The sequence below is a fragment of the Musa acuminata genome, unplaced genomic scaffold (genome assembly GCF_036884655.1).
Source record: "Musa acuminata AAA Group cultivar baxijiao unplaced genomic scaffold, Cavendish_Baxijiao_AAA HiC_scaffold_1119, whole genome shotgun sequence".
NCBI classification, from domain to species: domain Eukaryota; kingdom Viridiplantae; phylum Streptophyta; class Magnoliopsida; order Zingiberales; family Musaceae; genus Musa; species Musa acuminata.
In genome coordinates this window covers 40179-52714 of record NW_027021332.1, presented here as the reverse complement: position 1 = coordinate 52714, position 12536 = coordinate 40179, and the positions used below count along the sequence as shown (strand labels likewise).

General features: G+C 45.8%; 2 protein-coding genes across 2 annotated transcripts; both read left to right on the top strand.

Annotated features, from left to right (window-relative positions):
- Window positions 1-3981: 3981 nt before the first annotated feature.
- On the top strand, window positions 3982-6106 carry LOC135666715 (uncharacterized). The gene has a single exon (XM_065178338.1). It carries the CDS (start codon window positions 5706-5708, stop codon window positions 5955-5957), a length of 252 nt encoding a protein of 83 aa, XP_065034410.1. The 5' UTR covers window positions 3982-5705; the 3' UTR covers window positions 5958-6106.
- Window positions 6107-9520: 3414 nt separating this feature from the next.
- Window positions 9521-11307, top strand: LOC103999582 (tryptophan decarboxylase 1). The gene has a single exon (XM_009421368.3). It carries the CDS (start codon window positions 9561-9563, stop codon window positions 11076-11078), a length of 1518 nt encoding a protein of 505 aa, XP_009419643.2. The 5' UTR covers window positions 9521-9560; the 3' UTR covers window positions 11079-11307.
- The last annotated feature ends 1229 nt before the right edge of the window (window positions 11308-12536 follow it).

Here is a 12536-nt window from a genome sequence, read left to right as displayed (position 1 = left end):
ATCGAAGCAGCTGGAGAGTTGGACTGCTCCAGAGCTCATATTCGCTTAAGGGAGCCCGACAAGTCAGAGGACAAGGTCGAGTAAGCGAACGTTGCTACCAAGGAAGCTAAGGAGAACAGAATCGGTGCAAACCCTACAATGTGATGGCAGAGGCCATGCATGGGAGTTGCAGTCTGTCTTTCCATCGACCAAACAGACTGCTTGGAGAACACAAAGGTGTTGAAGCAGGAGGTCGAAAGGGGCGAGGAAGCGACGACAAGTCCAGAGGGACTTAGCTACCCAAAATCAAGCAATCAGTGAGAATGGAGGTGGACTCAGAGGAGTGTCACGAAGGCATATCTACTGATTATGAAGAAAAGGGATGTAGATGCGAGGCGACGGATAGTAGGGCCATGGGCATGGTAGCGCCATGGTACCGCAGAGGCGGGACTTCCGTCAAAGTCATTGATCCCTTGCTCTCACGGAGGGAGAGCGCTTGGTCGTGAAAGGGGCCGAGGAGGTGGAGCATGCAGAGGCAATCTCCAAGTACCGAGACAAGGCTGAAGGGCAGAGGCCAAGAAACTTCGTAAGACCGGTGTCAACAAGTTTCTCATCAAGATAGCCGTAAGTGAAGGACTTCGGGTCATGCAAGAGTGCACGACCAAGGAACGAAGCAGGCAGTACGTGGTGCTGTACCTTTGCTACTTAGTGGAGTAGGCGGCAGGGTTGATGGAGAAGACGGTACAATCCCAGAGGCGACCTCATCTATCAGAGAATTACTCCAAGTTGGGGTGAAAACTTCCTGCATTCCAGAAGTTCAATGGCATTGAGAAGGTGAATCACAGTAGCTAACGAAACGCAAGGAGTGCAAACACTTCAAGTGCTTCAGAAGTGTGAGCAAAGAGCAGGCGAAGGCCAGTAACCAGCTCGATGCATGAAGTACAACCTCGAGGAGGCGGGCGAAGTCAAGTAACCTTTGCCTTCTCAACTCTTAAGAGAATGGGCGAAACCGAGTACCCCAGTTCTCTTATCTATCCAGCAGAGGAGCTCTGCACAAGTTCAAAGACCCTTCGAAGATAATGGAAGACAATAGTTGTCAAATCCTCACCAACGGTGATCAGTGCTACTGAGAGTAGATTGTCCGCTTCATTTCCCAACGAAATGCCAATCGAAAGCGGAAGTGATGCGAACCTACTTGGATGTGACAACTAACTGAAAGAAGAGTCAATGAGCAGATTTTGTGGAGGAAGGACCCAAAACTTCAGAAGTTTGCGAGGCGATGCTCGTTAAAGCTCCAACAAGCATCCACCCAGTTCAAGCAGCATGTGGAAATTTTGAGAAACTGGCGCAGTAAGAATGGTCTTTTCCTTCATTTGGTGGATCCGCAGGAATCAACGAGGATCAACACAACTCAGCCAACCCCACACCAGAGTCAGAGTCATTGGCGAGTTGAAGCAGCATGGCGGATCAAAGGTTCGACTACTCAAAAAACAGCAGCGGAGAGCAGCTGGGAGCCAGGAGGCGCATTGCAGCTAGAGCAGAAGATTGAAGACTCAGCAAAGGTGAAGAGTTGCAGTGTTCACAAAGGCTTCGACGAGGACGTCGAAGGGATAAGTGGGGGAGAATGTCACGGACAAACTTCTAAATAAGGTGTTTGATGTAATGCTTATGTATGTCCATGTCTTTTGGCATGTTCATGCCTTGTACAGAATGTAAAGGGGCGGCCGAAGGCTTAATAGTCCCATTTTAGTTGGGTTGGTGGCCTCTTTAGGCTTGTAAATAAAGGTTGTGTCATGTGGACACGCTCGAGAGCTTTTCGGTCTGTAATGGACCATTTTACCCTTTGTTGTGCCACTGTTTAGAGCTTGTAATAGTCTGTTTGTAATTTGCATTGTCTATGAAGTGTTTTTCGGAGATGTTTGCTTGTGGATCCCGTTGGAGGCGTTCTCTCTAACCCGTTCTCTCTTTTGGTGGTCCTAAGGGACAATGGGAGGCTTCGGGGAGGCTGACCTTTGCGGACGGACGCGCGAGGGTGCCGCACGACTTAGGCAAATCCAGCTAAGTCCGTGTCACAACGTCGGGGGATGTCTCGACCTAAACCCTCTAACGCCCAAGTTAGTAGAGTAGATGAATGGAGTTTAATAAAGCTTAGAAGAGTTAAGATAGAGCTCGCCTGGCCCTATTTGGTTTTGGGGCTTGAGTTTTATACCTAAGCGATCAATAGCGTGAAGTTAGTGATGGGTTAGGGTGTCTCTTACCCTGCCAAGAGATCATTAATGGTGATAGTTGACCAACGCATTCTCTAAAGAACGACATCAGAATAAGACACATGTGATGATATGCTTTATCAAGGCTTTTAGTTTATCCGAGACAATCAGAGGATGGCCCCTTATGTCGTTCGTCTGGGAGATAGGGCTAGAAATGTTATGTTATACCGTCTAGATTTAATACATTTGTGTTCGTCCTCCCTTAATTACGAATGAGATATATATGATGTGGGATGAGTTGACAGAATTATTATTTAACACATCAAAACGATTATTTTACTCGTTTACAAACGTATATTATGCATATAGGACAGAAGAACCTCACCCAGGTACGTGCGTTCGCACACGCCGCCAATCTACTTCGCTGGGTCGACTTCAGCGAGTGGAGGCCAATAAGCAATTGGCAATAGCCCCTGGTTTGGGGGAAATGGGATCGGAAAGCACAAACCCAGCAGCGGCACACTGCTCTTCCCTCTGTCCCCCATTTTATCTTATCGTCTTCAACTGTTGTGGCCATATATATTGCACACAATTCCCTTCCCACTGCTGCATCAGATCGAGAGAAGATAACTACAAGCTACTTCCTCTTTGCACTCACTCGGGAGGTATTGAAGAGATGGGTTGTACAAGCAGGGCTTGTTTGGTGGTGGCAGCGAGCATGAGCGCGGTGGAGGCGCTCAAGGATCAGGCGGGGCTGTGCCGGTGGAACTACGTCGTCAGATCCCTACAGCAGCGGGCGAAGAGCAGCATGGGGTCGTTGTCTCAGGCCAAGAGGACATCTTCCTCCGTCGACAGGAGTAGGAGAGGGTGGCAAGCGGCGGCGGAGAAGGGGATGCAGTCGGAGGAGGCGCTGAGAACAGTCATGTACTTGAGCTGTTGGGGTCCCAATTAGAGAGAGGTCTCTTTGTGTTTGGCTCAAAGATGAACCAAATCCTTCTTCTCTGTTCAGCCTACGTCTCCTATGTAAAAACAATCCGATTTTGCAGTAATATATACTGAATTGTTCGAACATGATGAGGCCTTTTCATGGCGTGGATAAGCAAGCTTGTTCAAGATGTTTGTGGCATTTCTCGTCTTAACTCATATATATTTGATGAAACTGATTAAAAGGAGCAAAGGATGACATGAAATCCATCGGCAGAAGCTATGCTAAATCAATCACATCTTCGAAAGATCACTCTCTCCCATCTCTCAGCAACTAAACTTTAGTTTATCCCTTTCTTTATCTTCAGCTCATACAAGAACAATAAAAAAAAGAGAGGGAATTTGTTTTAGATAGATACTATTATCGATCCAGCATGAGACTGATGCTGAGTGACCTTTGTTACCGAAACAAAAACAGGAGTAAGAAGGGAATCCATCCGCAGTTGCTCGACTCAAAGATGTGTGTGTGAGAGAGAGAGAGAGAACAAACCTCACATCTCGACAGGATCGCCAAGCCAAGCAAGGATGGCTGATCAACCGTTAGATTCCCTGTTTACTGGTGCCGCCCACAGGTCTCCGATCCGTTTGCCTTTTGTTCTACTTTAGCCACACGGTTTCTCCTACCAAACCATCCGTCTCACTGATTCGAATGCAGTCACAGTCTTCTCTGTAAACAAGCAAAAGCCGACCCTTGTATCTGGGAAACAACTATGAGCCGAAACCAGCGGCAATCTCATCCCCTGTTTTCCCTTCCTCGGGGGCTTTATATGGACACTCGCGTTTCCCTTCCCCGTCGACCGCTTCTGTGACATTTGCAACTCGGCACAGGTTCAGACTCTTGAGTAGTAGACTGATACGTATGGCTTCGGCAAGCAAGGCTTCGCTGATCGTCGCAGCGTGCGTGGCGGCGGTGGAGGCGCTCAAGGATCAGGCGGGGCTGTGTCGATGGAACTACGCGCTCAGGTCCCTCCACGGGCGTGCCAAGCGCAGCATGGCGCCGTTCTCTCGGGCCAAGAGGATGTCTTCTTCTTCCAATGATCAGTGGAGGAGAGGAGGGGAGGAAGCGGTGGAGAGAGCCAGGCGCACCGAGGAGTCGATGTCCAAGCTCATCTACCTGGACTCCTGGGGACCCAAATAATCTCGCTCTCTTGGCTGGCTACCTTCATCATCTACATCAATGGTGAATCAAAAAAAACATATTGCTTCAGTGAGGATTATTTGGTAAGAGCCCAACAAAGTAATTTTGAAAACAAAATTTTGAAATGCAATAAAAAGTAATTTATTGGTGAAATCATATTTTAGAGTTTGGTTCATATCAAATTCATTTTAGAGATTTTTTTTTGTCTATAAAATACTCATTTTAGAGGAATCTATAAGCTTATCCGCTTGGTCACGGAGGATTGATCACAAAATTATCCTTAATCAACTTTGGTTTATATCTAATTCGATCATATCTTTTTCGAGAGTCATATGTTATAAGGTCATTTATTATCATCTAAGTTGTGAAGGATGGAACAAAGACTCATAAATTCGTCGGGTCTTTTTTACTTTCAAAGTATTTTTTTGGAGTTCGCTTCGATATGATAAAATCGTACAAATATGTGCATTACCCAAAACAAACAAATTACTTACGAGCCCATAGGTTGTTCCAATATTCGACTGATCAAATGATCTTTATTAGATTGACACTAAAAGAAGGGTCAAATTTTTTATTACCCACATAGGTTCTTTTTAGAGTTCATGAGTTTTGAAATGATAAAATCGTGTAAGTATACCCATCGCCCAAAGTGGATAATTCCTCATGAGCCTACGGGCTGCACCAATGGTCGATCGACCAAATAGTCCCTTATCATATTATCGCTAGAAGAAGGGCTCAAGGCTTGCATAACAGCTATGAGCCCAAACCGTGCGAGTACGCCCATCGCCCAAAGTAGATAATTCATCATGAGTTTACAAGCTACATTAATGATCGATCGACCAAATGATTCTTTACCCTCAGAGATACCTTTTATAGCTCACAAACTCTAAAATGATAAAATCATACATATATGTCTATCGTTCAAAATTGATAATTTCTAACGAGTCTACAGGTCGCATCAATGGTCGATCGATCAAATGATCACTTATCAAATTGACGCTAAAAGAAAATTCCAAAGCAAACTCACCAATGGTCGATGATGACTTATCAAATTGACGCTAAAAGAAAAACCCAAATCGCTATGTACCTTTGACTATGAGCTTAAATCGTACGAGTATACTCTATGACATGAAATCTCCACAAGTTATCTTCAAACCGGATATCCCCTCTGGTGTGGCAGAAAGAGACGACACAGCCCTTGGTATCAAGGAAATGGTGGGTGGGACAGCCCAAAACCAGTGTCAGCTCACCCCCTGTTTCTCTCTCCGCGCCATGCATGATTACTCAGCTCGTCCTTATCATCACCGTTATGTAGTGACCACACTTGCCGTCTCAAACCACTTGTACCGCAAGCTTCTTTGGTATTCTACCGATCGGTTGTTTCGTAAGCTCGAGATATGGCTTTTGCAAGTAAGGCTTCTTTGGTGGTGGCAGCGAGCATGAGCGCGGTGGAGGCGCTCAAGGATCAGGCGGGGTTGTGCCGGTGGAACTACGTCCTCAGGTCTCTACAGCAGCAGGCGAAGAACGACGGCGTGGGGTCCTTGTCTCGGGCCAAGAGGACAACTTCCTCCATCGACAGGAGGAGGAGAGGATGGTCAGAGGAGGCACTGAGGACGGTCATGTACTTGAGCTGCTGGGCTCCCAACTAGAAATAGAGGCCTTTTTCTCGTCTCTTCCATCGGTTCTCGTGATGGTTCATTTATCGAAATTAGTTGTGGTCACAATGGATTCAATCTCGAGTTGTAGATATGTTAGTAGAAAATTAATCAAATAAATAATACTATTGGTTTATTTAGGTTTAAAACTAACTATTTAACCACTATATCACAAGCATTATGAATATTATTTTTTTTTTCTAATTTTTCATATAGAACCATACTATCGATCCTAATTTTTCAAAATTAAGAATCGACATTAAACCATCTGGGACTAGTTTTACTTTGATTTAGAATCGATGAATTATTGAGCCAATTCGGATCTTATTTATTGTGAGACTCTATATAGGCCTACTTGCAAAAACCAAAAGAAGTATATTCTCATTTGATGATATCATTGGTTGATTGAATGATTTAGCCATGATGATAGATAAAGTCAATGATTCGTATGGAAGATTGTCAATTGAAGGGTTAATATATGCTCACGTAGTGGCATGATAAGATTGGGATTAATATATTATTGGGAAAGTTATTAGCCATAGGTGCCCCGTAAGTTAATCACATGATGATATATGTGACATGATATATACTCTTTTTATTTATTTGATATTACTTATTGTATATATTGTGATGGGATGGATCTGTGCAGTGGGAATCGGATCATGATGAGATCACGATAATGAAACTAGTTCATCTTTAAACAAAGACCCTAAATAATCCTGGTCATAGGTCACTTGAGAAGGACATCGAGATGATCGAATAGACTGATGTATTGTATATGCGTCCATATGATGAAAAACTGATATCATAATTGTTAGTATAAGGACACTGGAGATAATAAGTTATATGGATGTTGTCATTGGATCGAAAGGGTTGCTAATAGTTAGGTCTAATATGTCATACGGGCACGACAACTAATTAGATGTTTGTAGCTATCCATGCTTAATGTGATCCACTTAAGTCAAATTAGGATATTGTTAATTGGTATGAGATGATAAGTATTTAATCTAATTCATAAGCTATTATAATGAAATTTAGGCTATTTTACTCTATTGTGAGCATGAGGATCAAATTCCACTCACTTTACTGGTTAAAGAGAAAATTAAAATAAAAAGAAAGTGTGGGTTTATCTGTTTTGGTTAATAGATAGTATTCATGATCTATTTGGATATGATTTGATAGTCCTAACTTTCGTGATTTGATTTGATCCAATAATAATGACTTTTTCTTAACACTTAATCTTTTATATTTTTTTAAAGAAATCTCAGAATAAATTCTTGATAATTTCAAATGAATTCGAATAATAATAGAATTATCATACAATGATATCTTACCAATGTGAGACGTACAATAGAAAGAGCTCTTCCATATCAAATAGAGAACGTGACTTTTAAGATCTGACGAAGGAAAGACGTGCACACCTCTCTCTCTCTCTCTCTCTCTCTGCGTTCATGATCTCATCAATGGCAGTCAAACAAGTTATAGTAGCTTAGAAAATGAAGAAACGCTATCTGCCAGTAGTGGTCACCAAACAAGCTTAGAGGTGACCAACTCGCCAATGACGGTCTTGAAATGCCATCTAGTAGAGGTCACCAAACAGGTTACAGTCCCGCCGACAGACTTTAAGGTGAAACGCTGGCCATCCATCAGCTATTTGGTTTTCACAAAGCACACGAAAGCAAATCTCAAGGGAGACTCTCATCTAATTTTCCTCTCCTTTGACAATATTTTGCTGATGGAGAAATCTCATCTACCAATAAATAACAATGGACATGATGTTGGCATATTTTTATCTAATTCATTTTGGGACCTAATTAATTTTCGAATATTAAACTAACTGATTTTCTAAGTTCCTATCAATATGAAATTTGGAGAGATCAATTCGATAATTTTTTCCTTATGATGTGATCCATATTTTCTTTATAAAAAAAAATTATATATTTTTTCTTCTTCTTTTCTCAAAAAGTGCTGAGATGTTTTAGTTTTCCCCCATATAGTATCTCAATTTATGTAATCTCAAAATATAATTTTCTTTCTCTTTTTTATCGTCACTTTCCGCCTTGCTAATGCAATCATCATCTTTCCTCATTCATCACGTCATTTGTCATTTATCATTTGTTTATGCTCCCTCCCCACTGATCGACCCATCACCTCCGTCTTGTCCTTGCTCGTGTCTCTATTCTTCCTCTTCCATAGGGTAGAGGCAAGCCTTCTTCATCATGAGGCCTCTATCATGTCGTCTCTATCTCTACCCCACGGTATAGAAGAAGGATAGAGATAACGAGAGCGATGGATAAAGAGATATTTTTGAAATTATTAAAATTAGTGCCAATTTATGATAAAAAAAAAATAGAGGTACTATTTGAAAAAGAAAAGCAAAAATGCATATTTTCAGAGAAAAACTTTTTGTTTTTTGTTTCCCGATTCGTGCTCATTTTAACAGGAATTATTGCAAGTATTATAATCGAAAGTTGTGTGGGAATCCAACTCAAACCAGTCGACGTCGGTCTCTCATTTCATCGCGTAGTTCCCCCACAGCCATGCCATGCTTTCAGTTCTCAGAATATTAACTCCCCTCACACCAACCCAAAAGACTCTTGAATTGTACATGTACATCTCAACTCTATCAGGTGAAACATGAGTCCATTAGAGACCAACCACATTAGCGTTATTTAGGTACGCATTTATTTCTTTCCTGCACGGATCCAATCTTTCAATGAACACGTACGTGAAACATGCGTCCATTAGCAACCAACCACATTAGCGTTATTTAGGTACGCATTTGTTTCTTTGCTGCACGGATCCAAATCGTCAATGAATACGTCAAAGAAGAAGGAACACGAACGACTCAGCCGTGAACATGAAGAATGCAGTCTGCACATCTTTGATCCATGCAAACCACCAAAAAACCAAAGACGTGAATCACAAGCCACGTCAATGCCAGCCGGTAAGACAGGTCGATAGAGTTCACCAACTCTTCATGTTACGAAACGTTGCTGTCCATCCAAATAGCTTCACCGCACACCTGTCTACTATCCTTTCTTCGTTTACAGAATGGACTCGACGATGCAATCAACAGGAAGTCTCAACAGGAAGTCTCTTTTACTTCCTCTACCGTTTCTATATCTACAAAAATCTACTTCGGTTGATGAGCATCAGAGAAGTCTTCTTGTAAATAATATAAACAGCTGTTTGAAGCATCCATTCGATTCAATATGACAGTCCAATTTGGATCAATTGGGCTTTGTTGCATACGGTTCATGTGATCCAACCATTTCGGTGCTTTCTGCTCCCCATGCACGCGAAGAGTCATCACTTCGTCCCGCTCTTTGTTTTCACCCGCACTGGTCGCCACGCGGGCACTCTCCACTCCCACGTGTCACCCTTCCCTCCCCGTGCCCCGTCTCCTCGGGTCAAACCCCTATCTGAAGCGACCGTGCCCCACCTCTATCATCCCCCGTGTTTCCTCGAGCGCATTTGATCCTCCCTCTGCTTCTGCACCCACCCACCCACCCTTCTTCGCCTGTATATAACGAGCCCAACCTGCCCTCCCGCTCTCTTCATCCTATCAGCCTTCTTCCTCCTTCTTCGTGTGCCATGGGAAGCCTTGATGCCAACCTCCCCGTGGTTACGATTGATGGCTTCAAGCCCTTGGACCTCGATGATCTTAGAGAGCAACTGCTGCTCTCCGTCGACTTCATCGTGGACTATTATAAGAACGTGGACACGCAACCCGTGCTGCCACAAGTGCAGCCCGGCTACCTCCGCCACCTCATGCCGGCCGCCCCACCCCCCTGCGGCGCCACCCTCGAGGACGCCCTCCGCGACATCCGCGGTGCGGTGCTTCCCGGCATGACCAACTGGGCCAGCCCCAACTTCTTTGCTTACTTCCCTGCCACACTCGGCTCCGCGGCCCTCGTCGGGGACTTCATCGCCTCCGCGCTCAACCCCGTCGCCTTCACCTGGCTGTCCTGTCCTGCTGCCACGGAGCTCGAGGAGCTCGTACTTGACTGGCTGGCGCAGCTGCTTCGACTGCCGCCTGCTTTTCGATCCTCCTCGGACAGCGGCGGTGGAGGCGGCGGCGTCATACACGCCACCACCAGCGAGGCCATCCTTTGCACTCTCGTGGCCTCCCGCGACGGCGCGGTCCGCCGGGCCGGAGGCGTCCCGATCAGCCGCCTCGTGGCCTACGGCTCCGACCAGACCCATTCCACGTTCGCCAAGGCATGCAGAATCGCCGGGTTCGACCAGACCAACGTCCGGTTGATCCCGACTCGACCCGGTTCGGGGTACGCGCTTGTGGCGGCCCGACTCCGCGACGCGATGGCGGCCGACGCGGCGGCGGGTCTTGTGCCCGCCTACGTCTGCGCCACCGTGGGGACCACCTCCTCCACTGCAGTGGATCCCTTGGGCCTCATCGCCGATGTGGCCGCCGAGTTCGGCGCGTGGGTGCACGTGGACGCGGCGTACGCGGGCAGCGCGTGCATCTGCCCCGAGTTCCGGCGCTTCCTCGACGGGGTGGAGCGAGCGGACTCCCTCAGCATCAGCCCCCACAAGTGGCTGCTCACCGGCCTCGACTGCACCTGCCTCTGGCTCCGGGACCGGCCGCGGCTGGCCGAGTCGCTGGGGACTAACCCGGAGTACCTCAAGAACGGGCCCAGCGAGTCCGGCCTGGTGGTCGACTGCAAGGACCTGCAGGTGGGGGTGGGTCGCCGGTTCCGAGCACTCAAGCTCTGGATGGTGCTGCGGACATACGGCGTCGCGGGGCTGCAGGCGCACATCCGGAGCGACGTGGAGATGGCGCGGGTGTTCGAGGGGATGGTGCGGGCGGACAGCCGGTTCGAGGTGGTGGCTCCGCGGAGGTTCGCGCTGGTGTGCTTCCGCATCAGGGCTCGGGGCGGAGGGGAGGCTGCGGCGGAGGCGGACAACCGGAGGCTGCTGGCGCTGGTCAACGGCAGCGGGAGGGCGTACGTGACGCACACGGTGTTGGGCGGGAAGTACGTGCTGCGTTTCGCGGTCGGGGCGACGCTTACCGAGCATCGCCACGTGGCGAGTGCTTGGGAGCTGATCAGCGCGAAGGCTGACGAGGTGCTCGGTGGCAGGCCGCTCGAGTAACTCCGAGTTGTCTTCGCCAGCTCGTGCCGAGCAGCGGTCGATGAGTCGTCCGATTAAGGTATTGTTTTCGGGAGGTTGCCCGATACTGGAGGAATGGCAAGACTCCTCCAGTATCTTTTACCCAAGTGTGTTTGGATCTAAATTAAACTGTTGAAGGCTCCAAGTTGTGTGTGTTAATACGTTGTTATCGGCCGACCCATATCAAATTAGTCTTTATCTGTGCGGTGTACCCCATAGAACTTACTCCATCATCTTCTTCTTCTTCTTCTTCTTTTTGTCATATACCTAAATTATTTTGTGTTTTTATAGTTACATCCTCTTCTTTCATAGGCTGTTAAACAGGGTTTTTTTTTTTTTTGGCTCTTGACCTGATGATTATTAGATACTTAAATAAAATAATTATGATATTAATTAATGCTAGTAAAAAAACAATTTAGAATGTATAATTAAAGTTTGAAATAAATTTAGACACATGATAAAATAAAATAAAATTTAGACACATGATAAAATAAGATTGGTGCGAAACTCAAAACTGCGTATAGAATAGATTGTATTATCTAGGGAGATCGTATATCCCTGAATCCTTATAGATTTCTAGGAGAGGGTGAAGGAGGTCAAGCGTCCTCCTCTCTAGCAATGATCCACATAGCAGGGCTGCGACGACGCACCTCAAAACTCTAGGCCTGCTCTGAGGTGGAGAGGGGGAGGAGAATAGGAAAGGCAAGCAAAGGCTTTAGTCTATGAACCACTGAATCCCTCATATTTATAGAGGTCCTCTGTCAAACCCTAATGGATCATCTCTTATTGGATATTAAATATGCATCCAACTACCCAAGCCTCTTAGATTAGTGGATCTCTATCTAATAATCTCTTATGGGCTCTTATTGGATCTCATCCATAGGATCCAATAATTCAGGGGCTTATTGGATATCCAATAAGTTAGGGGCTCCAACAGATATCTCATATCTGAACCTCTACTCATCGCAACGCCTACCATATGTGTGTGACCATCTAGGCCCAATATTGAGCTGGCCATGAGTCATACCTATCAGAACTCTTTCTGGCTTAGTGAATTATTATCTTTATAATAATTCACTCGACTCATCGACTACAGATGTACTAGGTCACTACGCCGTAATCCCCAGACGATACAGGGTAATCCAATCCATTGGACTTGTCTGTCCTTAGTTACCGTGTTCATAGTCTCTCGTCCATTTAATATCCTAGAGACTGTATACCGGGCATGGTGCTGTCAGACCTATACGGTTTCTACTCGAGTCTCGCTCTAATTAGATTCTCCCGGAGAACTCTTTCTCTCTCAATCTGAATGACCATAGCCAGGGATTTGTATGAGTAAAAACACATGGGATATTCCTCTTATGATGCTGAGAGTGGATGATCCTCTATCGACACTTAATAGCCCTCGTAAGATCGACTGCCACTCCCAATGACTGGTTG

Coding starts and splice junctions, on each gene's coding strand:
- LOC135666715 (XM_065178338.1), top strand. CDS start 5,706: ATGGCTTTTGCAAGTAAGGCTTCTTTGGTGGTGGCAGCGAGCATGAGC.
- LOC103999582 (XM_009421368.3), top strand. CDS start 9,561: ATGGGAAGCCTTGATGCCAACCTCCCCGTGGTTACGATTGATGGCTTC.